We start from the raw sequence: 27,153 nt of genomic DNA, 5'->3' as shown, positions 1-27,153 counted from the left end.
TATATATATATATATATATATATATATATATATATATATATATATATATGTGTGTGTGTGTGTGTGGATGTGTTCATGCAAGTCCAAGGGTCCTCTGAGACTAGAAGCATAGGACCCTCTGGAATGGGAGTTAACAAGCAGTTGTGAGCCAGGCGGTGGTGGCGCACGCCTTTAATCCCAGCACTTGGGAGGCAGAGGCAGGCTGATCTCTGTGTGTTCGAGACCAGCCTGGTCTACAAGAGCTAGTTCCAGGACAGGCTCCAAAGCCACAGAGAAACCCTGTCTCGAAAAACCAAACCAAACCAAACCAAAACAAAACAAAAAAACCAAAAAAAAAAAAAAAAAACAAGCAGTTGTGAGCTGCCCTAAGATGGACTGAACTCAGGTCCCCTGTAAGTGCACTAGGTGCTCTTAATTGCTGAGCCATCTCTTCAACCCCCTCTTTCTTTTTTTGACATAGGGTCTCATGTAGTCCAGGCTGGCTTTTAATTTATTATGTAGGTTGATCTTAAATGCCTTCTCCTTGACCTGAGTGCTGGGGTTACCAGTCAGAACCACCACACCTTGCCTGACGCTTTTCCAAAGCTGCTGTATGCTGATTGCTTAACACAGGTCTCACAAATCTAGTTAAGTGGGAGAAGCAATGTCAGGGTTTTCCTAAGGACCAGAAGCCATTGTGAACTCAGCACCTGCAGCTCAGGTTGTCACTGCCTCAACCCTGTGTTCTTTATTCTCACCATCCAAGCAAGTTCGAGTGATGCCTCTTTCTGAGAGAGTGGTGGAGCTCAGGGCTGGAGAGGTCTGAAGAGATACCCCCAGAACCAGCATCCCCCACTTAGCGTAAGAATGGCACTTGAACAACTAGAAAACAGGACTGCTTTCTGCTGTAGAAGACAAGATGCTAGATAGATAATGTATCTTTTTGTTATTTTTGCTTCCAGTGTTTCAAACTGCCTTAAAACCAGTCTGCGTTGCTCTTTACCAAAATTACAATACCGTTAAGTTACTTTAAATTTTTTAATTGTGTGGGTGTGTGTCACAGCTTTTAGGTGGAAGTCAGATAATTTACAGGAGTCTGTTTTCTCCTTCCATTCCAAGGGTCCCGGGATGGGACCACGGAGCCAAGCACTGACACCACCGTCAGGTGTAAATGAGGGTGTGGCTCGCGGCAGGACCGGGAAGGCTGTGCGCTGGAGGAGTTAGGCCGGAGTTAGGCCGGAGTTAGGCAGGAGTTAGGCTGGCGGATTTCAGCGCCTGTGCCAGGGGTGCAAAATCTGGGGGCGGGGCTGGCGGCGTGGCTCTGGGCTGGGCGTGTCGGGGGCGTGGCCTGCTGCCGGGGTCGAGCAGGGCGGATCGCGGAGAGCATGTGGGCGTGGTCTGGCGCGGGGGCAGGTCCTCAGGCCGTCCCCACACGCCCCCCAGCGGAGGCCCGGAAGGGACCATTCGCGCTTCCGTCTCCGCCGGGGCCGCACGGAGGGCGGAGTTGCGGCCCGAGGACGCGACGCGAGCCCAGTTCCGGCGAGGAGGCCGCGCCAGTGACAGCGATGGCGGCGGAGTCGGCGCTCCAAGTTGTGGAGAAGCTGCAGGCGCGCCTGGCCACGAACCCCGACCCTAAGAAGGTGAGCGGCGGGCGGGCCGAAGGTGCGGGCGGGCGTTGGGCTGGGCGCGGGCCCGGTAACGGTCGCGGGCCGGGTGAGCCTGGGTCCTCGTTGGACCCGGAGCCAGGCCCCGCGGAGCGGCGCGGGGTAGCGGAGAGTTCGCAGCCGACGGGCGCGTCCCGGCTGGGTGCTGAAGACTCAAGGGGGGCACGGGAGGCCTGGCCTGGCGGCTTTCCCGGGGCTTGGGCAGCCGCGCCAGCTGTTTCTCCGTCCCAGCCGAGCGACGCTGTCCGGCTGGCTGGGGTCCTGTCGCTCCGCCGTTCAGCGGCGCGAGGACCCCCGCTCTCCTCGCTGTCCTTTAACCGAGAAAACGAGGAAAGCCTTGGGTTTTCGAGCTCTGCTCCTGGGCCAGGCGTGAGAGTATTACACGGCTCTGACTTACGGAAAGGTGGGAGCAGCCAGCCCGGAGAAACCACGTTTAATTACACTTAACTACTTTGTTGCTTCTGTTAGAAACTATTACTTTAAATACATTGTTTCCACTCCTGGTCTCCCGGTGACTCGGCTTCTCCGGGGTCTAGGAGACGATATGATGGGTGTTAGAATAGTGATCATTGAAGTCTCTGGATGAACGTACCGAAGGGTGTGACATTGCTTGTCAGCATTTTCGCCTGGACCCGCAGTTCCTAAAAGGTGAAGTCTTCAGCGAGCTGAGTGGACGAGGAAGTAGTGGAGGGAGGCAGCGGGCTTCTAAGTGCAATCTAGGTTCCCATTCAGCACCAGGTCTGGGCTTTAGGGGAGGTCTTTGCTCCGCCTGTCTCTATTTTCTTCCTGAAATGCCAGGGGGACCCAAGTGCTCTGTGTTAATCGCCATCTTTCAGAATTTCCAGTCAAGAGCCCCATTTACTCTTCTTGTTCCTAGCGGGTCCCAGAGAGGTTTTTCCGTTTTTTGAAAGTTGCTACCTTTCACCACCAGGCCACTTTCTTTTTTTTTTTTTTTTTTTTTTTTCTTTCTCAAGACAGGGTTTCTCAGTAGCTATGGAGCCAGTCCTGAAACTCACTCTGTAGACCAAGTTGGTCTCAAACTCACAGAGACCCGCCTGCCTCTGCCTCGAGTGCTGAGATTAAAGGCGTGCACCACCATCGCCTGGCCTACTCCGTTCCTTCGGTTCGGAAATATACTTCTTCAGGAAGCTATGTTCTTAATTAGTGAAAACTTAATGTTTTCTATTGTCTTTGTCTCACTTTCTCTGGAGGCTTTGGTACCTTCCGTCAAACATTTACAGTTTCTTTTTACAATAACCCTCTGTGGGTATCTAATGGTCATTATTTTCAAGTACCAGTACACTGTAATATTTGTCAGTGACCTTAAAGTAACCATCCTCATTTGGGCATTTTCCCATTAGATTAAAAAAAAAACAACTCCATATACTATCTATAGGGCCCCCCCCCCATTAGAATTTAAATTTTGAAATGATCTTTCTAGTTGTGCTTGAAATTTCGAGTTAGGGAAAGTTTAAGTAGGTTTTCTTGCCTGGTGGTGGTGGCACATGCCTTTAATCCCAGCACTCGGGAGGCAGAGGCAGGCGGATCTCTGAATTTGAGGCCAGCTTGGTCTACAGAGTGAGTTCCAAGACAGGCTCCAAGGCTACAAAGAAACCCTGTCTTGAAAAACCAAAAAAAAAAAAAAGTTTTCTTGAACTACTAGGAATGTTTTTCAAAAGGTATTTGGTGTTTTTGTTGTCATTTGGTGGCGGTTCTGTGGTGCTGGCATCTGCGCCCAGGGACTTGTGTGCTAACACTAGCAGACAAGTGTTCTACTACTGAAAGCCCTATCTGACTTTTCTTTTCCTAACTAGAAAATTATCTTGGGGCTGGGGGTGTAACTACTTGGGCTCCTGGGTTCTGTATCCACTGGGGAGGGAGAACTGAATGTGTCCCGAAGAGAGCACTAGGAAGGTGAGGAAAGAGGAAAATATTGAGACCGCTTTGCAAAGGGTCTGATTGTTGACATTCAGAAACAAGCGGAGTGCAGAGGGAAAATTGCAAGCTGGCGCACTGGCTTTCCAGACTCCTTTAACACAGCAAGCTCTCACGGGTTCTGGAGACGGCGAGATGATTATAGAGCAAGACCGAATTCGCAACCAAATCTTCCAGACCATCATTAGCCAAGGCTGAGTCCACACCCGTGTTTCTGGGACTCCTACTATTGGACTTTCATGTTTTAAATGTAAATATAAGTATCTATCCACTCCACATTCATCCAAGGTGTAGGCTCACTTGATAAAGAAGGTGCTAGGAGAGACAGTTAGCTTTTTTTCTTACTATGGAATCAGAAATGGTTTTCGTGATTGATAAAGTTAGCAGTCTTCTGTTGAGTTTTCAGTGTGAAACTATGAAGCTCACAGATCGGTAGATAGAGAGAACTAGAGGTCACTGCTGAGAACCTCATTGGCTTTAAGGGTGGAAGCAGTGGGCAGGAGGCCCAGACCCTCGGCTCAGTCATCTGTTACCAGTTCTCGCTGGCTCCACAGATGCTACTTGGTTGACAACACAACCTATAGTGCTTTCCCCTTGTTAGTGCTTCATTCAGTCTTTTTGGAATTTACTAAAAACTGGAGATGGTGAAGTTCTTTTTCCCTTACATTGGACCAAATCAGCTTGAAAGTCTCCGGAGTTTTCATTTTGTCTGCTCACCCCAAGGCAAAAGACAAGCAACTCTCATTTTGCCAGTTAGTGCTAAGCCTTGAGATGAACACATCCTCTGTGACTTCTGGCTCCACCCTTCTATGTTGACTGCGTAGAGGTCCTGTAACTCTGTGTCCTTGTGACCGCCTCTGCCTTGTGGACTGTAAGCTGTCACTGTGAGCATGGTACTGAAGAAGAGTGCCTGCTTTCTTCTTTCATTTTAAGTGCTCAGTGCATGAGTTAGATATATGCTCCCTTTTTATCTTAGGTGTTTCTTGGCTCGCTAGGCAAGCTTTGAAACCTCACTTGGCCCAGCTTCAATATGGATAAAATAGGAGAATAATACCCACTAGACAGGGTCAAATGAGACAAACTTAGCATGATACCGGCACACCGTGAATGGTATATAAATGTTCCCCTTCTAGGGATTCACATTAGAGAAGAACCACCTATCTTAACTCTTTTCAATATCTTCAGATTTCCCTTTCAGGAAATGTGAATTGACTTTAACCTTTGCACTTTATGTGACAAGAAATGCCCGTATGCTCTTTCCTGAGTTGGACCATGGAGGAGTTGGAGTTTGAGTACAGTTTTTACTCCATTAAGTTTCATACTCCCAAGATACACCACAGGGCCTCTTATTCCCAGTCAAACAAGATTGTCACCTGTGATCCAATTGTTCTGCCTAGAGACCATGTTAAGTAATTATGGAAGTAGAATGACCAGAAAAACATACTTGCTGCCCCACCTTATAGTGATACGGCATACCAATTACAGCCTGAACTTCAAAGAAGAAAGAAAATATCTTGCTGTCTATTATTTAAATGTAAAGGCAGCTAGTTATCGATTTTTTTATTTTGGCTTATTAAAAGTGTTTATTTTTATTTTTTATGAGTATTAGTTTCAGATGTGTGCCTGATGCCTATGGAGGCCTGCAGAGGGCATTGAATCCTCTGGAACTTGAGTTAGAAACAGTTGTGAAAAATTGATCCCAGGTCCTCTGAAAGAGTAGCCAGTGCTCTTAGCTCTGGGGCCATGTCTTAAACCCTGTTTGGCTTTTTTAAAATTAAAACTGTTAGGCACATATGTGTATATCTGCATGTTTGTTTGTACATATGCATGTGGGTAGAAAGCCAGAGGAGGGCAACAGATGCCCTAAGGCTGGAGTAACAGGTGGCTATGAACTGCCAGATGGTTCTGGGAACTGAGCTTGGATTCTCTGGAAGAGCAAGTGCTTTTAACCACTGCCCTGTCTCTCATGTCCTGTATTTTGGCTTTTTGAGTAAGGGTTTGCCATGTAGCTGGCCTGGTATTCAAATGTAGCCCAGGCTAGCATCCAACTCTGGGTGCTGGGATCATAAGGGTGTACTGCTGCAGCTGGCTCAGTTATCAGTTCTACACTGCTTGTACTTTGCTACACTCCCGGTATGGAAAGTGTTTACATTCTTAGAAAAAGGCTTGGGCAATCCTGACTTTCCTAGAAATAAAGTAAGTAGGAATTGACTGAGCAGTGTCTGGTCCAGGATCAAGAGTCGGACATGGAAAGAGCTGTTGGTTGATGAATGAAATGATTAGGGGTGGACATGTTTAATTTTATAGTGTTGGAGACACCATGACTAAGCACATGGTTTGTCTCAGTAAATCGTCACAGCCTGTGCAGCAGACGGAGATTTGCAGATGAAGTAACTAAGGTTCAGGGAGGTTACTGACTTGCACAAAATCAGACAAGAGATCAACTAAGACAACCTGCCTCTGATTCCATTTTGAGCTTTGTCCTACCAGTTTTGACCAAGTTTTAGAGACTTTAGAAAGGAAATGGGCAAACCCAGATCTTTCTGATCTACCCAGGCATGTTTGATCATATTAGCCTTAAAGCTCTGACTCCAGCAACCCGAGATTGATCTTGGCTTCCCATTTGTGTTGACAACACTTATGCTAGCACTGCAGCTCTTGAGGAGGCTTGTAGGTAGGACTCTGTTCCTGTGGAGTCCTTGGTCTGCTTCCCATCCTGTCAAGTTCTGGGTCATTTCCCTAAGCTTTTACAATCCTCTGCAAAGTAATAGTTGCTGGCTGCTTTATTTGGTTGTTTTTGTGGGGAGGGGTGGGGTCATTCTCTGAAACCCAGGTGACCTTTGAATTCATGGTGTTCCTCCTGCCTCAGTTTCCTAAATGCTGGGATTATAGACATGAATACCAGGCCTGTTAGCAAGGGTTTAAAATTTTTGTTTTATGTGTATGGGTGTTGTGCTTGCATGAATGTCTATGTACTTCATGCATGTCTGCTGCTCTTGGAGACCAGAAGAGGGTATTGGATCCCCTGGAACTGGAGTTACAGATAAGATCATTTGAACCGCCATGTGGGTACTGAGAATCAAACCCAGGTCCTCTGGAAGAGCAGCCAGTGCTCTTAACCATTGAGCTATCTCTCCATTCCCAGTTAGTGAGTTTTAATTCTCTTCTCTGCCTCTTTCTTTCCTTGGAGAAGGAAAGCAGTTGAAACCACAGACTCTAGCTAGGTCTAGTAGCAAGATTCCTGTAATCCCTATTCAAAAACGAAGGCAGGAAGCTCAGAAGTCAAGACCATACCTAAGCAAGCTAGTGAGACATTGTCTCTAAAAGTGGAGAGAAGGCTGGGTGATAAAGCACTTGTAAACATGGGTAAACAAATAGGTTCAATTTCTAGTATTATAATCAACTGAAAGCCACAGAAGAAGACTTGGGAAGGTATAACTCATTTGGTAACATGCTTACTTCAGAAGCATTAGGGTTTGATTTCAATCACCTGTATCCATGTAAAAATGCTGGGCATGGTGTGCTCTTATAATTTGAGTGTTGGAGAGGCAGAGACAGGAACCTGGGGATTCATGGATCAGTGAGCCTAGCCTAATTAGTGATAGACCTGGTATCAAAGGAGGTAGGCAGTGATTGCTTGATTTTTGACACAGGGTTCCTATGTAGACCACGCTGACCACTGCTTGTCACCTTGTGCTATATATAATTAAAGGTATGCATTACCATGCCCAGCTTGGTAATTTTTAAGGTTGTTCTCTGACCTCCACAGACATACGCATATGTGCTCAAACACACACACACACACTTATTTGTTTGTTTGTTTTTAGACAGGTTTTCTCTGTGTAGCTCTGGCTGTCCTGGAACTCATTCTGTAGACCAGGCTGGCCTTGAACTCACAGACATCTGCCAGACTCTGCCTCCTGAGTGCCAGGACTCAGCCATCACTACTCAGCAAAAAAAAAAAAAAAATCTATTTTTTTTTAAAAAAGCACAGACTCTAAAACCATAGACAAAAGTTACCTTGTTCCACTGTGTCTCACATTTGTAAGATCATACAACCCATAGTTGTTACTATAAAGTTAGCTTGTTCCACTGTGTCTCACACTTGTAAGATCATACACCCATAGTTGTTACTATAAAGGGTTTCACCATCAGATAGTCTCATCTGCTCCAGAGAAGACGGTTATGACTATAGAAGTTAATATTTGTTTTATTCTCTTTGCAGCTCTTGAAATATTTGAAGAAACTTTCCATCTTGCCTATCACAGTAGACATTCTTGTGGTAAGACTTTTGTAACTGTAAATATTACCTGACTATATTGCAAATGTTTCCCACCAGAGAAGGGTAGAGGGAGATTTTGAGGATGGGCTTTACAAGCTAAAGAAGCGAGACACAAAACATTGTACACTGTCTGAGTCTGTTCTTATGAGATGTCTGTAATAGGCAACGGCAAAGTCAGAAAGTAGGTAAAGTGCATGGTTGTTAGGGGCTGAGGGAGTTGGGAGGAACAGCGCTTCTTTTTGTGTTCTGAAGTTAGGTGATGGTAATTATTGCTCAGTATGAGGAATGTTCTAGAAATCACTATGTACTTTAAGATGGTGAATTTTATGTCATGTGTTAGGTGGACAGGTGTGCTGTAGAACAAGCCCAGGATGTTACAGATGATAGAAAAGCATTCTCAGCTGAGCTACACTGCCATTTCTGTTATATGAATTTTAGTCCAAAATTTAAAAATTTATTCTTTTACTTTGTACCTGAGTAACTTTGAGTATTATGTGTTTAAATGCCCAAAGTGGCCACAGGACCTCAGACTGACTGGAACTAAAGTTATTGTGAGCTACCTAATATGGGTGCTGATTGAATTCCTGTTTTCAGCAAGAGCAGTAATTGCTCTTAACTGCAAAGCCATCACTCTAGCCCTCAGTTCAGAATTTAGATAGATGAGGTGCATGGGTGGTTAAGAGTGCTTACTAAGGAACCAAGCGTGGTGGCACTCGCCTTTAATCCCAGCACTGGGGAAACAGAGGCAGGAGGATCTCTGTGAGTTCAAGGCCAGCCTGATCTACAGAGAGAGTTACAAGATAGCCAGGGCTACACACAGAAAAAAACCTGTCTTGAAAAACAAAAACAAAACAAAACAAAACATAAAAAGAACATTGGCTTTGATATTTACTACTCCTAAATTCTAGTCCAACTTCTAGGCAGGCATGGTTCCGTGTGCCTTTGTCTAGCCTGGTGTACAGAGTGAAACCCTGTCTTTAAGAAGAAAATCAAATCTAACTCTGGCTGGGCCTCTGTACAGTGAGGCTGATTACTTCCTACCTCTAGGGGTTGTGATGAACACTGACTCCTATAGGGCATGCAGGATCTTAAGCCCAGGGTCCACTGCCTCCCCTCCTTGTTACATTGTTACGGTTCTGGGATGTTTTGAATGACACACTTCTCTAACCCTGTGAGCTTTATTACTTAGACTCAGATCTTTGGGCACAGGCAACAAAGTAATTTAGTATAAGGCTTAGAAGGCATTTTAATAGGGAAGTATTTGCTTGTTCCTTTTCTCAAAGGGGAGGCCTTATTTCTTTAGAAAAATATACCCTTAGTTTCAGAACCCTCAATCAATTCCTTTGTTAAATTTGTAGGAGACTGGGGTAGGGAAAACAGTAAACAGCTTTCGAAAGCATGAACAAGTGGGGAACTTTGCCAGAGACTTGGTGGCCCAATGGAAGAAGTTGGTTCCTGTAGAGCGGTAAGAATGTTTCTTCTTTGCTTGTTCTGCTTCTTATATCAAATAACTATAATGCTTCAAGTATAAAAATAACCCGTAATTATTGTAGGCTATTGTAGAATATACAATAAAATATTAACAATCAAAATGGCTCATGCCTTTAATCCCAGCACTTAAGAGACAGGCAATCTGAGTTACAGGACAGCTAGGGATACACAGAGAAACCCTGTTTCAAAAGACAAAACAAGCAAAACAACAACAACAGCAACAACAAAAAACGAATCAAAATTCCTTAGGGACCAAGGAGATGGCCCTGTGGGTCACCTGCTACCTACTACCAACCTGAGTTTGTCCTTGGTACCTATATGGTGAAAGGAGAGGTCTGGGTCCCAAAGGTTATCCTCGGATCTCCAGATGTGCACAGGGCATGCTACCTATCAAATAAGAAGTAAAAATGGAATCACATATTTTTTTTCTTACCATGTTTTTGCTTTTGTTTTTTAAGACCGAGTCTCTCTCTATGACCCTGGTGGAACTCTGTAGGCCAGGCTGGCCTTGACTTCACATCTGCTTGCTTCTCTTGAGTGCTGGGATCAAAGGCATGTACCATCATGCCTGGGTATACAGTTCTTTTTTAATGATAAACATTAACATTTTGTTGGGTATTTTTTGTTTTGTTTGAGGATTTGGTGCTGCGGATTGAGTCCAGGGTCTCTCACATACTAAGAACGTTATCTTACCACTGAACTATACCCTTTGGTTGTTCTTTCTGTTTATTATGGGGGGCGGGTGGATATATGCTCTAGCTTTTGAGAGTCAGTTCTTTTCTGCCACCATGAGATTGGACACAGGTCACCAGGCTTGCATGACAAGTATTTTCGCCTGTTGAGCTGTCAGGCTGACCTTAATATCTTTCTTTAGACAGGATCTCATTTTGTGACTCAATCTAGCTTAAAACATACTATGGAACAGGATGACCTTGAACATCTGATTCCTCAACAGTCCTATCTTAGTCTCATTGATCCTGGGGTTATAGTTATGAGCTACCACTATTGACCTGACTTTTGTTATTTTATTTTGTGGTGAGCCGGTCTCTCTTTTTTTTTTTTTTTTTTTTTTTTTGTTTTTTGAGACAGGTTTTTCTGTATAGTCCTGGCTGCCCTAGAAATCACTCTGTAGACCAGGCTGGCCTCTGCCTCCCTGAGTGCTGGGGTTAAAGGCACGCGCCATCACCACCTGGCTGAGCCAGTCCCTTGTAGCAGAGGATGGCCTTGAACTTCTGATCCTCCTGTCCTCACTTCCCAAATATTAGGATTATAGATTTACCCTCCCTGTTTAACGTCAGGGTCTGTGATTTTATCTAGAGAGGCTTATGCTGAGATTTCCTTCTGCTTTTGCTTTTATCTTAGAAACAATGAAGCTGAGGATCAGGATTTGGAGAAGAGCAGTTCCCGAAAGCGCCCCCGAGATGCTCTTCAGCGGGTGGAGGAAGTGGAGGGGGACTACCAGGAAAGTTGGAAAGCCTCTGGCAGCCGGTCCTACAGTCCTGAGCACAGGCAGAAAAAACACAAGAAACTCTCTGAGCCTGAAAGGCCTCACAAAGTGGCTCACAGTCATGAGAGGAGGGATGAAAGAAAGAGGTGTCACAGAGTGTCACCACCATATTCTTCAGACCCTGAGTCTTCTGACTATGGCCATGTTCAATCCCCCCCACCTTCCAGTCCACATCAAATGTACACCGACCACTATAGGTCGCCAGAGGAGGACCATGAGCCCATCATTTCACACCAGAAGCCTGGAAAAGTCCACAGTAATACCTTTCAGGACAGACTAGGAGCTAGTCAAGAACGACACTTGGGTGAGCACCAGGGGAAAGGGGCTGTAAGCCAAAACAAGGAGCACAAATCTTCCCACAAGGAGAAAAGGCCTGTGGATGCCAGGGGTGATGAGAAGGGCTCTGCCCTGGGCAGAGAGAAATCATCACACAAGGCCTCTTCCAAAGAGGAGAACCGAAGGCTGCTCTCAGGGGACAGTGCCAAGGGGAAGCCGCCCTCTAGTGTTGCCAAGAAAGAGAAGGACAGAGAGAGCAATAGTCTCAAGAAGTTTTCACCTGCCTCAGAGGCTGTTTCAGAAAACCACTTTAGAAAGCCCAAACACAAGGACTCCGAGAAGAGCAAGGCAGACAGGAACAAGCCGAGTGCAGATGGCTTAGACTCGGGGCGGGGGACAGGGGACCTGCTGCTCAAAGCAAAAGAGAAAGTTCCCAACAGCCTGAAGACCCCGGAGGGAAAAGGAAGATCTAACTTGGATCGAAAGTCACCAGCCTCGCTCCCTAAAGTAGAGGAGCCGGAGGTGGATGATGAGTTTGAGCAGCCCACCATGTCCTTCGAGTCATACCTCAGCTATGACCAGCCTCGCAAGAAAAAGAAGAAGGTTGTGAAACCCTCAACCACAGCACTTGGAGAAAAAGGACTTAAAAAAAAGGACTCCAAAAGCGTTAGTAAAAACTTGAACTCAGTTCAGAAATTGCCCAAGGTCAATGAAAACAAGTCCGAGAAGTCGCAGCCAGCGGGAGCTGAGCCTCCCAGGTCTCGAAAGGTAAGAAAGGTAACTGCTGCCACCCAGCGCCTAGCCTGCTGAGTGCACAGAGCCACTGCCATGCCGCCTGGCTTGCTGGCATTTGGCCAAGTGAGTTTCGAGTGGTAGGAATATGTTCTGGGCCTCACTAGTTGCTAGCATGGATGCTACCCAAGACTTATTGTGGGCTGAGGAGGTAGGTAGCTCAGTAGTACAGGGCTCGCCAAGAGTGTGGGGTCCTACATTTACTTCTTAGCACCTCAAAAAATTTTCTTCAAGGACTAGTTGTTGTCCTATCTACATTTTATCGTTTACTTATTTATTTGGGTGGTGAGGAGCTCGAGATAGGTTTTGCCTGTGTAGCCCTGGCTGTCCTAGATCTTGATCTGTAGGTCAGGCTGGCTTCGAACTCACAGAGATCACCTGCCTCTGCCTCCCGAGTGCTGGGATTAAAGGCATGTACCACCACCACCCAGTTATACATTTGTTTCTTGACTTAGATGGTGTCATTCATGACTTCTGTCCCCCTCTAGCCTGGATCTATCTCTATCTGCCTGTGCAGTATGCTTGATTAACTCAGGGATTAGCGCAGGGAAGAACGTGGTGCTTACAGGATCAGCTTCGCGCTCTGTCTCTTGCAGGCCCCTACTGATGTGCTGCCAGCATTGCCAGACATCCCCTTACCTGCTATACAAAGCAACTACCGTCCCCTTCCTTCCCTCGAGTTGATTTCTTCTTTCCAGCCAAAGCGAAAAGGTAATTTTGGACATCTTTACATTTATTTATTTGTTTGTTTGTTTATTTTTTTTAAAGATTTATTTATTTATTTATTTATTGGTTTTTTTTTTTTCGAGACAGGGTTTCTCTGTGGCTTTGGAACCTGTCCTGGAACTAGCTCTGTAGACCAGACTGGTCTCGAACTCACAGAGATCCGCCTGCCTCTGCCTCCCGAGTGCTGGGATTAAACGCGTGCGCCACCACCGCCCAGCCTATTTATTTATTATGTACACAGTGTTCAGCCTCCATGTATGCCCGCACGCCAGAAGAGGGCACCAGATCTCATTACAGATGGTTGTGAGCCACCATGTGGTTGCTGGGAATTGAACTCAGGACCTCTGGAAGAGCAGTCGGTGCTCTTAACCTCTGAGCCATCTCTCCAGCCCTATTTATTAATATTTTAAGTGAGTCTCACTGTGTAGCCTTGACTGGCCTATAAATCACTTTGTATTCGAGGATGTAGGAGCTCTTGGGATTGGAGTCACAGAAGGTAGTGAGCTGTCATGTGGTTCAGAGTCTTCACCATGTGACTTAGACCTTTTGTGACTTGCTGGTTTTTCTCTTTCGACAGCATTCTCTTCACCCCAGGAAGAAGAAGAAGCTGGATTCACAGGACGCAGAATGAATTCTAAGATGCAGGTGTATTCAGGTTCCAAGTGTGCCTATCTCCCCAAAATGATGACCTTGCACCAGCAGTGTATCCGGGTGCTTAAGAACAACATCGACTGTGAGTCTCCACTTCTCAAGTCATTGCCACACTGGGGCTTTGTCACCGCAGAGCTTGGCTGCCATTCAGCACTCACCTTGTCACCTCTGGTTCCTCTGCAGCTATCTATGAAGTGGGAGGAGTCCCCTATTCTGTTCTTGAACCCGTCCTGGAGAGGTGTACACCTGATCAGCTCTATCGAATAGAGGAATGCAATCACGTGAGTGTCCCGAGTGGGAGCAGGGCACCTTCCTGGCTGAGTTTCCACAAACAGTTTTGTCTCTGGTCTGATGTGGCTGAAGGGCAGGTCAGAGGGCAGGTCACTAGATCACTGTTCTGGGCATGTTTGGTTTGCATCTGGGCCTTTAACTAAGCATGCTCTTTGCCTACTCCTGGGATCCTTCTTTGGTTTGTTTGTTGGGTTTTTTTTTTTTTTTTTTGAGACAAGGTCTGGTTGCTCTGAACTCAATATGTAGGCCAAGCTGGCCTCACAGAGATCCTCCTGCCACTGTCTCCCGAGTACTAAAATTAAAGATGTGTGTCCCTATGCCCACCTCCTTAAAAAAAAAAATTAGTGTGTGTGCATGTATTGTCTGTATGGAGAGGTCAAAGGACAGCTTTGTGGAGCTGCTTCTCTTCTGTCTTTACATGGGTTTGAGAACCAGACTTAGGTCAACAGGCTTATATGGCAAGTTCCTTTCCTTTACCCATGAGACTTTTTGTTTGTTTGTTTGTTTGGGGGGGACAGTTTCTCTGTAGCTTTAGAGCCTGTCCTGAAACACACTCTTGTAGACCTGACTGGCCTCGGGCTCACAGAGATCCTCCTGCTTCTGCCTCCTGGGTCCTGGGATTAAAGGCGTGCGCCACCACCACCCAGGCTCTCTGGGGATCTTAAGCAGGGGGCTGGGATTCAAACACAGGGAAAAACACTTTCAAGGTGTCCCTTGACTTTGCCTAGTCATGAAGGTAAATGGGAAATACTGGCAACAAAGCATCTGGGATCCAGGGAGATTTGTTTAGTGTTGACACTTGTGTGTCTAGTAAAAGTGACAGCCCATGCTAGACATTTGGAATCTTCTAGAATCCTTCCTAGAAGGCAGATACACTCATCTGATCTCACTATTCAAGACCTCCAAGGTAGCCCTCTTGCATGGCAGTTCGGTATATTGCTGGCAAACCTTTGACTTTACCCCAGCTCCGTTGTTACCGATTTCTGAAGAAAAAGACCAGTGTTGGTAGCTATCTTCTGTTAGCTCTCCATTCGCAATGCCATAGAGCAGAGATTCTCAACTTGTGGATCGTGAGTCCTTTTAGGGTCTTATAGTGGATATCCTGTATATCAGATGTTTATATTCTGATTCATAATAGTAGAAAAATTACAGTTATGAAGTAGCAATGAAATAATTTTATGATTGGGAGTCACTACAATATGTGGAAATGTATTAAGGGTTAAAGTATTAGGTTGAGAACCACAGTTCTAGGGTGATTAGCATAGTGCCTACAACTTACCTATATGTTTAATTTGGTGATTTGCCTTTTTTTTTTTTTTAGAATTGTGGTACTATAATACTATTGTTTAGATTCCCCCCCCCCAACTGTTAGGCAGTGGGTCATGCCTAGGCAGAAGGGAGAGAAGCAGGGGCACTTACATCGAAATGATGTCCTGGCCTGATTGCAGGTATTAATTGAGGAAACAGATCAGTTATGGAAAGTTCACTGTCACCGAGACTTTAAGGAGGAACGACCAGAAGAGTACGAGTCCTGGCGGGAGATGTACTTGCGGCTTCAGGATGCCAGAGAGCAGCGGCTGCGCCTGCTCACCAACAACATCCGGTCTGCACATGCCAATAAGCCGAAAGGTAAAAGAAGTGGGAGCTGTGCAAGGGCAGCCAGCTGGGTGCTTGAGTCAGCAGCGGAGTCTCGGTGGACCTGGTGGAGATGGGCTACTGTCCTCAAAATGTCTCTTTGCACGTGGGCAGGCAAGGTTTTTCTTCTGCCATAGGCTGCTCCCAGAGAGTCTTGGCCTGATTAAGTTTGGGGCTTTCAAAAGTTGTAGATTGTTAAATTGGCAGCAGTACCTTTGTTTAAGAAGTAAATATTGATGTTGTGTTTCTCATAGGACGACAAGCAAAAATGGCTTTTGTCAACTCTGTGGCCAAACCACCTCGAGATGTCCGACGAAGGCAGGAGAAGTTTGGAACTGGAGGAGCAGCTGTCCCTGAGAAAGTCAGGCAAGATCTCTGCTGCCACATGGTCATTTCCTGAAGGAGAGCTGGGGGACAGGAAGTGACTTATTTTGGGGGTAGAGACCAGCAGAGCGTGCTCTGGAGTGCTTACTGGGTCTGCACTCCACCTTTTGGCCCCTTGGTGTCTGAGCCTGCTGCCTGGATAGATTATTTCTTTCTTTTTTTTTTTTTAATATTTATTTTTTTAAATATTTATTTATTTATTATGTATACAATATTCTGTCTGTGTGTATGTCTGCAGGCCAGAAGAGGGCACCAGACCTCATTACAGATGGTTGTGAGCCACCATGTGGTTGCTGGGAATTGAACTCAGGACCTTTGGAAGAGCAGGCAATGCTCTTAACCGCTGAGCCTTCTCTCCAGTCCCTGGATAGATTATTTCTGCTTCTTGGTCAGGGACACAGGTCAGTTTCGTGGAGAACAGGACCTGGTTCAAGGAAGTGTACCTCTGCTTTCATTTTTCTCATTTAAACAAAACTATTTCTAGGGTTGAGGAGATCGCTCAGCCGATGAAGTACTTGAGGTCTGAGTTTGATCCCCAGCACCCATGCTGATAGACAGCTGGGACGATGTGTACCTGTGATCCCAGTGCTGGGAGTGGATCACTGGCCTGCCAGCCTAGCCTGTGCAGTCAGCTCGAGGTCTCACAACCAAGTGACTCCTAAGGAATGACACCCAGGCTTCACTTCTGGCCTCCACGTGAGCACAGTTTACACACACAGCAAAACAAAATAAATTTCTAGGGTGACTAGATGATTCTAGACCACATCAGCATTTTCGAATTATAGACTAACAATTTAACAGCCAAAGTTTAGCTGAGACTGTCATTCTCACTGATGGGCTCAACAGTTGCCTCTGAACCTTCACCAGAACTCAGTGTTATCAGGCCTACTGCTCAGAGCCACACCGGGCTCACCCAGAACAGCTGTTTCAGATCACGTGCTCCCAGCTAAGCAACTTTGTTCTGTGTTACAGGATTAAGCCAGCACCATATACAACAGGAAGCAGCCATGTTGCTGCTAGCAACAGCAGCAGCAGCTTCCACTCCAGCCCCGAGGAACTGGCCTTTGATGGGCCCAGTACCAGCAGTGCCCACTTAGCTCCAGTGGCTAGCAGTTCTGTTTCCTATGATCCTAGGAAGCCAGCTGTGAAGAGTAAGCAACTTTGATGGGAGCAGGGCTGTGGGTGGGTGGGGATCCTGGCACAGTTGTCAACTTGGCATAGGTCACTAGCCAAGGGCAGGCTGGCCATCCTCAGGTGTTTTGAATTTAGCTCATCTGAATCTTGTTGGGAAGCTGTGGGGGAGGTTAGGGGAGGTTTGTGTATTATTTACTGGTTCGAATGTTTATGTTGCAATGTTAAATCTTGGGACTATGGCCCCTATAGTCAGCAAAGACTCCTGATTTGACACAGCCACCATGAACACGTCAGCTGATCTTCGAGAGCTGTGGTGTTAAGGATGGTGGTGGTTCTGTTCTTGCAGGGTCGCGGCAAGGAACTGCCTCATGATGTGATTTCTATTGCAGCGCTAGCAGATAGTTCCTGTTTGTGTCCATGTCTGTGTCCACATACTTACGCATGTGTGTACGTGTGTGCATGCGTTCATTCATGCATGCGTGTGTGTGTGTGTGTGTGTGTGTGTGTGTGGTCGCAGCAAGGATCCGCCTCATGATGTGATTTTTATGACGGCACTAGCAGATGGTCCCTGTCCATGTATGTTGGGGGCGGTACACAGCCAGGGGAGCGAACTCAGTCTGGCTTTTGCTGTGAGCCACTGGTGCATTTCTGTGCTGCCGCCGTCTGAAACAACTGCCTCCCTTTCCTTCACAGAAATCGCCCCAATGATGGCTAAGACAATTAAAGCTTTCAAGAACAGATTCTCCCGACGATAAATAGGACTTGCCTTGGAGGTGGAGTCTGGGAAGCAGAGATACAGGGATGGTAGGGACAGGAGAAGAGGATGCCCACAGAAGACCCGTATCTTTTGCTTTGTGGACAGGAGAAGAGGATGCCCACAGAAGACCCGTATCTTTTGCTTTGTGGAACTTTGGGCCTCTGACTCCTGCCCAGTTGCAGGCATCTTCCTGTGTGCCACAACCCTGCACCCCGCCTGGAGCACACTTCAGATTTCTGAAGACAGTATGAAGCCTCAGTCTTACTGAGGACTTTAAGGTCAATTATACTTTTATTGCTAATTAGCATCTTTGTAAACTATAAGACATAGTTTTAATTAATAAATATTGCCCCCAGATGTATTTATAGTACCCCCAGGGGTTTTTTGTTTTTTTTTTTTCTTATTATTTTTTTTAATTTTCTTTTTTCTCTCCTTTTTCCCCTCTATTGTATATTTAGCATTTTATTTTCCAGGTCTTTTATTAAAGTTAGATGAGTCTAGCAAAAGCCAGTCTTGTTCTAGGTCAGGTCTTTTGAGTAGACACTGGTCCAAAAGGTTGTCCCCAGAGCTTGTGTGTCACTTCAAACCCAAATATGGATGGAGCCAGGAGTTAGGAAGTGCTGGACTGCCTGTCCTCCAGGGGAGCCTTGACATAGTAACTGTTCAGAGGGTCCTCACTCTGAGACCATCAAGAGTTCTGGGTAGGGGTCTTTCTTCCCTGTCCTTCAGTAGTGTTTGCTAAGGAAAGTTGTTTGCAGAGTCTAGAGTTCTTCCCTCTTCTGCAAATCACGCTCCTCCCTGTTCTAAGGCTCACTGGAAGACAGAGCCTTGGGTCAAATTTGCATAGGACCTCAGCAGGTTTAGGATTTCTAGTTTCTGGTTCAGTATTTTAGCCCCTCCTCCCCTTATTTTTCCTTTCCTTACGCCACCGGGAAATACAGACATGGCAGGGCTTTTGTAGCTCTGAATGTGGGTTTTGGGGTTCTGAAAAGCCAGCACTTTACTCTCTTGTTCCCTATGAATTACTACTAGGAGTGAATTATTTGAAACATTGTAGTGCTCTGTTGGAAACTGTTTTTGTTTTAAAGGAAAGATCATGAGACTGGAAGAGCACAGCAGGTCGCTGTGTCTGGCAGAGAACTTGCTGGGAAGCCCTCCCTCTACCTTCTGAGTGAGGGCCAGAGTTAGGAGGAAAGGGCCACCTTTGGGAGGGGCTGGACTATACACACTGAGTCAGGGAAACCTGGTCCCAGCTAGCCAGCCAGTTCTGAAGGGAGGGAAGCTCTTTCCAGCTGACATGGAGGCAAGATCAGAAAACTAAGAGGGCAGCACCAGCTCCTTCCTTGCAGTCAGAAAGTATGGAGCTAGTAGGACTCGCTTGGTTATAAGCCAAGTGAAAGAAGCTGTGAAGTTGAGGGGACAGATTGCTAACCTGTGCCATCACTCCTGTCTACATTGTTTTTAACCACCCTGCAGACCTCAGGCTAATGAAGACTCCAAGGCAGCCCAGGAAACCTGCATTGCCACGCAGGATGCCTGTTGCCATGGGACACAAGTATTGCTGTATTTGGGATTGAGTAAAGCATGTTTCTCTGGATTGCTTATTTCACATACCACCTCTCTCTTAGCCTGACCTCGAATCTACCATCAGGTCTCTGACCTGAAATCAAGGGGACGTTTGCACCAGGAGCCAGGCACCTGGTGCTCAGAATAGCCCCTCTGGGTGTTGACCACCTCAGATCTGCCTTAGCTCTGTTTCTGAGACTTCCCATTGCCGTCTTTCCTGTTCTAGATTCAGTTGTGTATGATTTAATTCCCCTTCTTTGGAGTGTGTAGGCCTAGGGGAAGAAAGGGCACAGATTTGTCTATCTCCGGTGTCAGTGTCTGGTTTGGCACATTGATTTCTGATGCAGCCAGTTTGCTTAGAGCCAGATCTTCCACCTCTTCAAGAGTGTCTGTGTCAGGGATATGATTGGTGAGAGTGGTGAGGGACCCAGGGAGCCAACCGTCTCCACAACCCCTCACCAGTGTACACAATAGCCACAAAGCAGACACACAGTGATGTTCAATTTTTAGTTGCATTTGTGAAAACTTGTGCAATTTTTTTCTGTGCTACACTACATACAAATCACAAATGACAGATTAGCCCTTTGCGATCCTTGGTGTAACAAGGGGTTCTCAGGGGCTTTCTTTCTCTTTTTTGGAGGCAGGAGTGAGCATCATCTTGCTCTTCATTTGTATTTCGGTCCCAAAATGTAAATACAATTTTCTATGTTACTTTTTTGTGGTAACTACAAGATGAATATTTTAATTAGATAAGTTATACAAAAAAGAAAAACTCAAGTCTAAATAAAAAACAAGAATTCTACCTGCTGAGCCTTCTTCATTTTATCAGGGAAGAGATATCGATCATAAGATACCTGCTTCTTTAATTTTGGGGGCTATGCTCACACTGATGGGGCTGCCTCAGCGCCTGTGAGCGCCTCATATTTATGCTATACAACTGAGCAGGGAAGGGGTTTGTCGTATATAACTGAAGGGGGTTATGCTATACAGCTGAGCAGGGAGGGGGTTTGTCATATATAACTGAAGGGGGTTATGCTATACAGCTGAGCAGGGAGGCCAAACTGAACGGTGTGCATCTGAACTAGGGAGCAGGTTTAGCTAATCTCAGTGGAGCAGTCTTAAGGTAGCAAGCATCTTTAGGGGGTGAAGGGTGATAAGATGGACATTTTCTGTATATAGTCAACATTCACACTAGGACCAGAGGAAGACTATCATCCTCTGAGCCTCAGCTGGGAAAGCCTTTGCCATCTTTATGATTCTGATGCACTGGAGTCCTTGGTGTGGCCTTGCCAGTGTCAAGTGATGCACATTCGCTCAGGATTTCCCTCGCTCCCTATAGGCCTAGCCTTAAAGGATTCGGGGCTTCTGCCTAAAGCAGAACAGGACCAGAGAGGAGTTTCAGAGACAACCTTGGCATCAAATATGTAAAGAGCACTTGGTAAGGACTGGTGCTCTCTGTGCTTAAAGGCCTGAGGCTGAGCTAGTAACGCCATGATATTGTTAGGAACTCTGATTCAGAGATGGAGTCATATAGCCATGTTGAATAGCTTCAAGAGACAGAAAAGTATTTGAAACCCAGGTTCCCTGACTACAAGCTTTGAGCCCTTTTGGCTCTTACAAGCCCAAGAGTGTGAAGGGTAGGTCTACATCTTCCCTTGGCATCATGAGATCAAAAAGAACTTGGCAAGAACCTGCTGTGTTGGCTCTAGTTGAGCTGCACAAGTTGTAGCATTTGTTAGAGGGACCAAGGGCTTTACTTGGCTCCCCCTGCGTGTATCCTACATCAAACTGGGATCTCACAGCTACCCAGTTCTGTAGCCATCCTCTCCTACAAATGGCATTTTTGGCCCTTGGTCTAGACTTCCCTTTCCTCCCCACTCTGCTTTACTAGATCTAGTTGTCAGTGTTAGGGAAATCCGGTACCTATATTAGATCTTGCTGATTGGGCTGGAGAGGTGGCTCAGAGGTGTGTGGGCATACATGCCAGAACACTGCCTATATAATAGATAAATCTTAAAAAAAAAAAAAAAAAAAAAAAGATCGGGGGCTGGAGAGATGGCTCAGCGGTTAAGAGCATTGCCTGCTCTTCCAAAGGTCCTGAGTTCAATTCCCAGCAACCACATGGTGGCTCACAACCATCTGTAATGGGGTCTGGTGCCCTCTTCTGGCCTGCAGACACACACACAGACAGAATATTGTATACATAGTAAGTAAATAAATAAATATTAAAAAAAAAAAAAGATCTTGCTGATTATGCCAGGCCCCTCTTGGTCCTGATACTCTGTTCTCACATACATCCTAGGGAGTCAGTCATGGTTCTGCTTTATTTGTATTTGTTGGTGGAGTGTGAGGCAAAGTTTTTGTAGCTCAGGTTGGCCTTAATCATTGAGTGATCCTCCTACCTCAGTCTCAGAAATGCTGGGATTATAGGCATATACCACCATGCCCTGCTCCATTTAAAAATAGGACTAGGTAGGCATTGGAAACCCATGCCTTTAATCTTAGCACTTAGGAGGGAGAGGAAGGTGAATTGCTCAGGGCCAGCCTGGTCTACAGAGTAAGTTCCTGTACAATCAGGGTACAGAGAAACCTTGTCTTGAAAAACCTAAATAAAATGAGTAAGAAAACTGAAGTACAAAGAATCCTACTATTGCCATATTGGGGATAAGGGGCAGTGTGTGGTGTATACAGGTACACAAGGTACACACATGCACTCCTGGGGGCCAGTCCTCCCTGCCTGCAAGCACTGGGATTCTAAGTGTGCCTGGGGTTATGTTAAGATCTAGCCTGAGGCTGGGTGGTGACCGCACACCCTTTAATCCCAGCACTTGGGAGGCAGAGGCAGGTGGATCTCTGTGTGTTCGAGACCAGCCTGGTCTACAAGAGCTAGTTTCAGGACAGGCTCCAAAGCCACAGAGAAACCCTGTCTCGAAAAACAAAAAAAAAAAAAAAACAAAAAAAAAAGATCTAGCCTGAGGTCATAGAAATTGTCCTGGGTGCCCAGCGTTAGTGGCGTGCACTGGTGAGAGTTCAAGGCCAGTCTGGTTCCAGAAAAGGCTCCAAAGCTATGGAGAAACCCTGTCCTGGGCTATAGTGCTGTGTGGTTGCCCATTTCAAAAATCAACAGAAGGGATTTAGCCTGAATGAATGTGTCCTCTTTCCCTCCCCCACCAGCTCTGATGTTGAAATCCTAAAATCCAGCACGATGGTGTTAGGGGGCAGGGCCTTTGGAGGTAACTAGGTCATGGCGGCTTTAGCTTTGTGAAGAGAATATCCCCTGTATAAGAAGAGAAATGCAAGCCTGGCCTGGTGGCACATGCTGTAATCCCAGCCCTCTGAAGGCTAAGGATTATGCATGCGTTCAGCTCAGCCTGGGCTACATGAGCCTATATCTCAAGTGTTTAAAAATTAAAAATTTGAGAGCTACTCCATTAAATTTGCCACAAACAGTGCTGCCGGGCCAAGGGTCAGGGCTGGGAAGTTTGCTCATCACATGCCTGTAGGGTCTGTTGCAGTCTCACCACTGATTAAGCAGATATGGCCCGTGTCCCCAGGAAGCCATGCAGTACGGGCTAGGGAGATGGTTCATGGTTAAGAGAACTGCTCTCGCAGAGGACCTTGGTCTGGTTCACAGCACACGTGGTGGCTCACATCCATTGGTAATCCAGTTCCAGGGGATCTGATGCCCTCTTCCAGCCTCCTGTGGCAGCCAAGCGTAAACAGAGTGTACGTGCACATTTGAAACACGCTTAGACACACAAAATTAAATCTGAGAAAAGTGAAGCTGTGTAGTATAGAGTAATCAAATAACTGCGTAAATAATTGTTTAAAATGTAATTCTCCAGGTTGAGAAGATGACTCAGTGAGAAAATCTCTTCTACATGGGCATGAGGACTAGGGTTCAGAGCCCCAGAACTCACATAAAAAGCCAGTCATGGCTACAGTTGCATCTGTAACCCCAGTGCTGTGGGAGGCAGACTTAACTGAGCTCCTGGACCTGGAGAGACCCTGTATGGATGGAATAATGTGCAGGGCAGTAGAGCAGAACATCTGAGGTCCTCCTCTGGCCTCCACGAACACAGCTCAAACTGAAAACGATAATACTCAGATATCTCCGAGCCAGAGTGTAAGAGCAGGAGCGGGAAGCAAGAAGAAAGAAAAAAAAATGCAGGGTGGAAGGAGAAACCAAGTTCAGCAGTTGTCATCTGAATCCACATGTGCACAGTGGCATTTCCTCCATATATATATAAAACTAATCATTTATACTAGACACTTCTACAAGACAGGGGTAATGACAGGGCTCTTAGTTACTCTTCTATTGGTGTGATAAGACACCATGACCAAGGCAACTTAGAGAAGAGAAAGTTTATTTGGGGCTCATAGTTTCAGAGAGTGGGTCCATGACCATCACGGCAGGGAGCAAGGCAACAGGCAGGCATGGCATCAGAGCAGTAGTAAGAGGCAGAGCTAACTAGGCATGGGCATTTGAAACCTCCAAGCTGCCCCCAGTGATCGATCTACCTCCTCAAACAAGACCACACCTCCTAGTCTTTCTCAGTTCCTGTTGCAAAATACTTGATTACAATGTGTAAAGATATGTCACTGTGATTGGTTTAATAGAGATTAATGGCCATTAACTAGGCAGAAAGGTTAGTCAGGGCATCTGGGGACACAGCTCTGGGAAAAAGAAGGGCAGAGTCACCAGCCGGAGGTGGAAGAAACAGGATGGGTCAGGAAGTGGTGGCACACACTTTTAATCCCAGCACTCGGGAGGCAGAGGCAGGTGATCTCTGTGAGTTCAAGGCCAGCCTGGTCTACAAGAGCTAGTTCCAGGACAGGCTCTAAAGCCACAGAGAAGCCCTGTCTCAAAAAAACAAACAAAACAAAAAATAAAAAGAAAGGGCTGGAGAGATGGCTCAGCAGTTAAGAGCATTGCCTGCTCTTCCAAAGGTCCTGAGTTCAATTCCCAGCAACCACAATGTAATGAGGTCTGGTGCCCTCTTCTGGCTTGTGGGTATACATGTAGACAGAATATTGTATACATCATAAATAAATAAATATTTTTAAAAAAATAAAAAAAGAAACAGGATGGGCAGAATGGAGATAAGGTAACAGCCATGGGAGAAGGTAGATTAAGAAGTATGGGTAAGAGCTAGTTAGAAACAAGTCTGAGGGGACTGGAGAGATGGCTTAGTGATTAAGAGCATTGCCTGCTCTTCCAAAGGTCCTGAGTTCAATTCCCAGCAACCACATGGTAGCTCACAACCATCTATAATGGGGGTCTGATGCCCTCTTCTGGCCTGCAGACAGACCATGCCTAAGAAACATAAATAAATAAAAATAAATAAATAAATAAATACCCAAGTCTGAGCTAAGACCAAGCTTTCATAATAATAGGTCGCTGTGTCATATCCTGTGAGCTGGCGGTCTCGGCAAGAAATTTCATCTAGCTAGATAGATGGTGGTGGCGCACACCTTTAATTCCAGCCCTCAGGAGGCAGAGGCAGGCGGATCTATGTGAGTTTGAGGCCAACCTGGTCTACCAGGGCTAGTTCCAACACAGGCTCCAAACCTACAGAGAAACCCTGTCTTGAAAAACCAAGAAGGAGGGGAAAAAAGTCTATAATTCCCACCAACTGGGGACCAGACATTCAAATGTATGAGGCTATGGAGGCCATATGCAGGAAGTGGAGTCATGAAAACCACAGAATAAACCCCTTCATCTCTCAGTTGCTTTTGGTCATGGTTTTTATCACAGAATTAGAAAAACAAACTATGTAGAAATCCAAATTCTGTATAGGATAGAAAAACACTGCACAGAGAACTAGGAAACGGAATGACCCTGTGTTTCTTCAATGTTCTGAAAGAATTCACCCAAATAACAAGATCCACATATCAGCAGCCTAAAGGACCTTGTACCCCGTGCCGTGTGTGCCTGCGTGGCAGGTGGCCTCCGAGCAGCTCTGTCTCCTTTAGGATTCGGTTTCCTCAGACACTGGCTGAACATGTCCCCGTAGAACCATGGGACCCTGCAGACCCAACAGCATGGCAGTGACTAAGGTTAGCACATCAAAGACCTTGCTCTGGGGACAGTCAGCTTCTGTCATACCATAGGTTTACTTAAATTGTCCACACAGCCGTAAGTCGTGGACCTTCAGGTGACTTCAGCCTCCTGAGAGATCCCAAGTTTGAAGTCACCCAAGGAAGCCACTCCCAAATTTAATTCTTGATTCAGAAACTGTGAGCTAATTGTTGTTCGAAGCCATGAAACCAGGGAGGTTTTTTTTTTTTTTTTTTTTTTGGTTTTTCAAGACAGGGTTTCTCTGTGGTTTTGGAGCCTGTCCTGGAACTAGCTCTCGTAGACCAGGCTGGTCTCGAACTCACAGAGATCCGCCTGCCTCTGCCTCCCGAGTGCTGGAATTAAAGGCGTGTGCCACCACCGCCCGGCCAGGGAGTTGTTACGTAAGGAAAGAGACCCACTTCTCACTGAGGGGAGGTGGGCAGGGCTGGGGTATTTTTATAGCCTAAGAAGGAAACAAAATTTGCCTCTCCACCCTTGAATCTGCACTCATCCATGAAACCTGTTTTGACTAGCGAATCATTATAAGCAAACTACCGAAGTGGGGAATTAAAAAACACCTAGGCCCAGTCAGGTGTTGGCACCCCAGTACTCAGAAGGAGGAGGTAAGAGGATCAATCAAAGAAGCCAGTCTGGGCTATCTGATGAGACCCTTTAAATAACAAAACAAATACCAACCAAACAGGCCAGTAAGGTGCTTCCAGAGGTAGGGCTGCTTGCTACCAAACATGACGATTGAGTTAGCTCCCTGGGGTCTACATAGTGGGAAAAGAACACATTCCGGCAGGTTGTCCTCTATAGTTACACACACAATCTAAAAAGTAAAAAATGGGGGGCTGGAGAGATGGCTCAGTGGTTAAGAGCATTGCCTGCTCTTCCAAAGGTCCTGAATTCAATTCCCAGCAACCACATGGTGGCTCACAACCATCTGTAAAGAGATCTGGTGCCCTCTTCTGGCCTGCAGGCATACATACAGACAGAATATTGTATACATAATAAATAAATAAAATAAAAAATAAAAAAAATTTAAAAAAAGTAAAAAATGTGCTTGTGTTGGATCCTGGGAATTTGGTGACTGTTATCTTGTATCTAAGTTTAAGTGTCTCTGCTGGTGCCATGGGCTGCCATCATCCCAGATGACAGCCGGTGTGACTGGCCAGTCTGGTGAGGCGATCCCAGACTTTCAGCACACGAGGAGGTGGCCCAGGAAAGAGCTACCCTAGCTAGTCACGAGCTCCTATTTTGGGTGAGTTTTTATGCCCCTAGCTAGTTGATCGAACACCATGATGTCTCTGTATCTTGCCTTTCTCTCCTCTATGCCCTGCTCTAGGAGGATGCATTTCAGGATTACTACTGGATGAGTACAAAGCCAGGCCACTTCCTAACTTCTTTAAAAATCTAAATAAATGTGGGACATGACAGAGACAGACACCTACAGTCAACTTTTTTTTTTCCTGCTGAGACAGCCCTGGCTGTCCCAGAACTTGCTCTGTAGACCAGGCTGGCCTCGAACTCACAGAGAACTGCCTGCCTCTGCCTCCTGAGTGCTGGGATTAAAGGTGTGCGCCACCACCGCCCAGCTAAAGTCAACTGTCCCCCATTACACACTCTGTGTAATGCAATCACACACATTGGTAAGTGCATTTGCGCACACAACCACACAGACACACACATACACACCTGCCTATGGAAAAGCTGCATGAGGTACTTAGGGACAATGCCTGAGACTGTCTTGTGAAAGCAGGAATAATTCATGACCTTGAGCTATTCTGAAGCTGAACGGAACCTGCCCAGTTCACAAATAATTGGAGCAGTACACCTTAAGTATTTCTAAACAGATTTTTTTAAAAGATTTATTTATTTATTATGTATACAGTATTCTCAGTATTCTGCCTACAGGCCAGAAGAGGGCGCCAGATCTCATTACAGATGGTTGTGAGCCACCATGTGGTTGCTGGGAATTGAACTCAGGACCTTTGGAAGAGCAGGCAGTGCTCTTAACCG

At 46.1% G+C, this 27,153-nt stretch overlaps 1 protein-coding gene across 1 annotated transcript; it reads left to right on the top strand.

Moving 5' to 3' along the window:
* The first annotated feature begins 1,460 nt into the window (after nucleotides 1-1,460).
* Eloa (elongin A) lies at nucleotides 1,461-19,872 on the top strand. The gene is made up of 11 exons (XM_075945472.1): nucleotides 1,461-1,619; nucleotides 7,804-7,860; nucleotides 9,219-9,325; nucleotides 10,714-11,902; nucleotides 12,523-12,637; nucleotides 13,230-13,385; nucleotides 13,487-13,584; nucleotides 15,043-15,223; nucleotides 15,484-15,595; nucleotides 16,586-16,764; nucleotides 17,441-19,872. Exons 1-11 carry the CDS (start codon nucleotides 1,545-1,547, stop codon nucleotides 17,500-17,502), a joined length of 2,331 nt encoding a protein of 776 aa, XP_075801587.1. The 5' UTR covers nucleotides 1,461-1,544; the 3' UTR covers nucleotides 17,503-19,872.
* The last annotated feature ends 7,281 nt before the right edge of the window (nucleotides 19,873-27,153 follow it).

This window comes from Microtus pennsylvanicus, chromosome 13 (genome assembly GCF_037038515.1).
Source record: "Microtus pennsylvanicus isolate mMicPen1 chromosome 13, mMicPen1.hap1, whole genome shotgun sequence".
In the NCBI taxonomy this organism is placed as follows: domain Eukaryota; kingdom Metazoa; phylum Chordata; class Mammalia; order Rodentia; family Cricetidae; genus Microtus; species Microtus pennsylvanicus.
The sequence above is the reverse complement of the archived record's forward strand: the minus strand, read 5'-3'. Positions and strand labels throughout refer to the sequence as shown.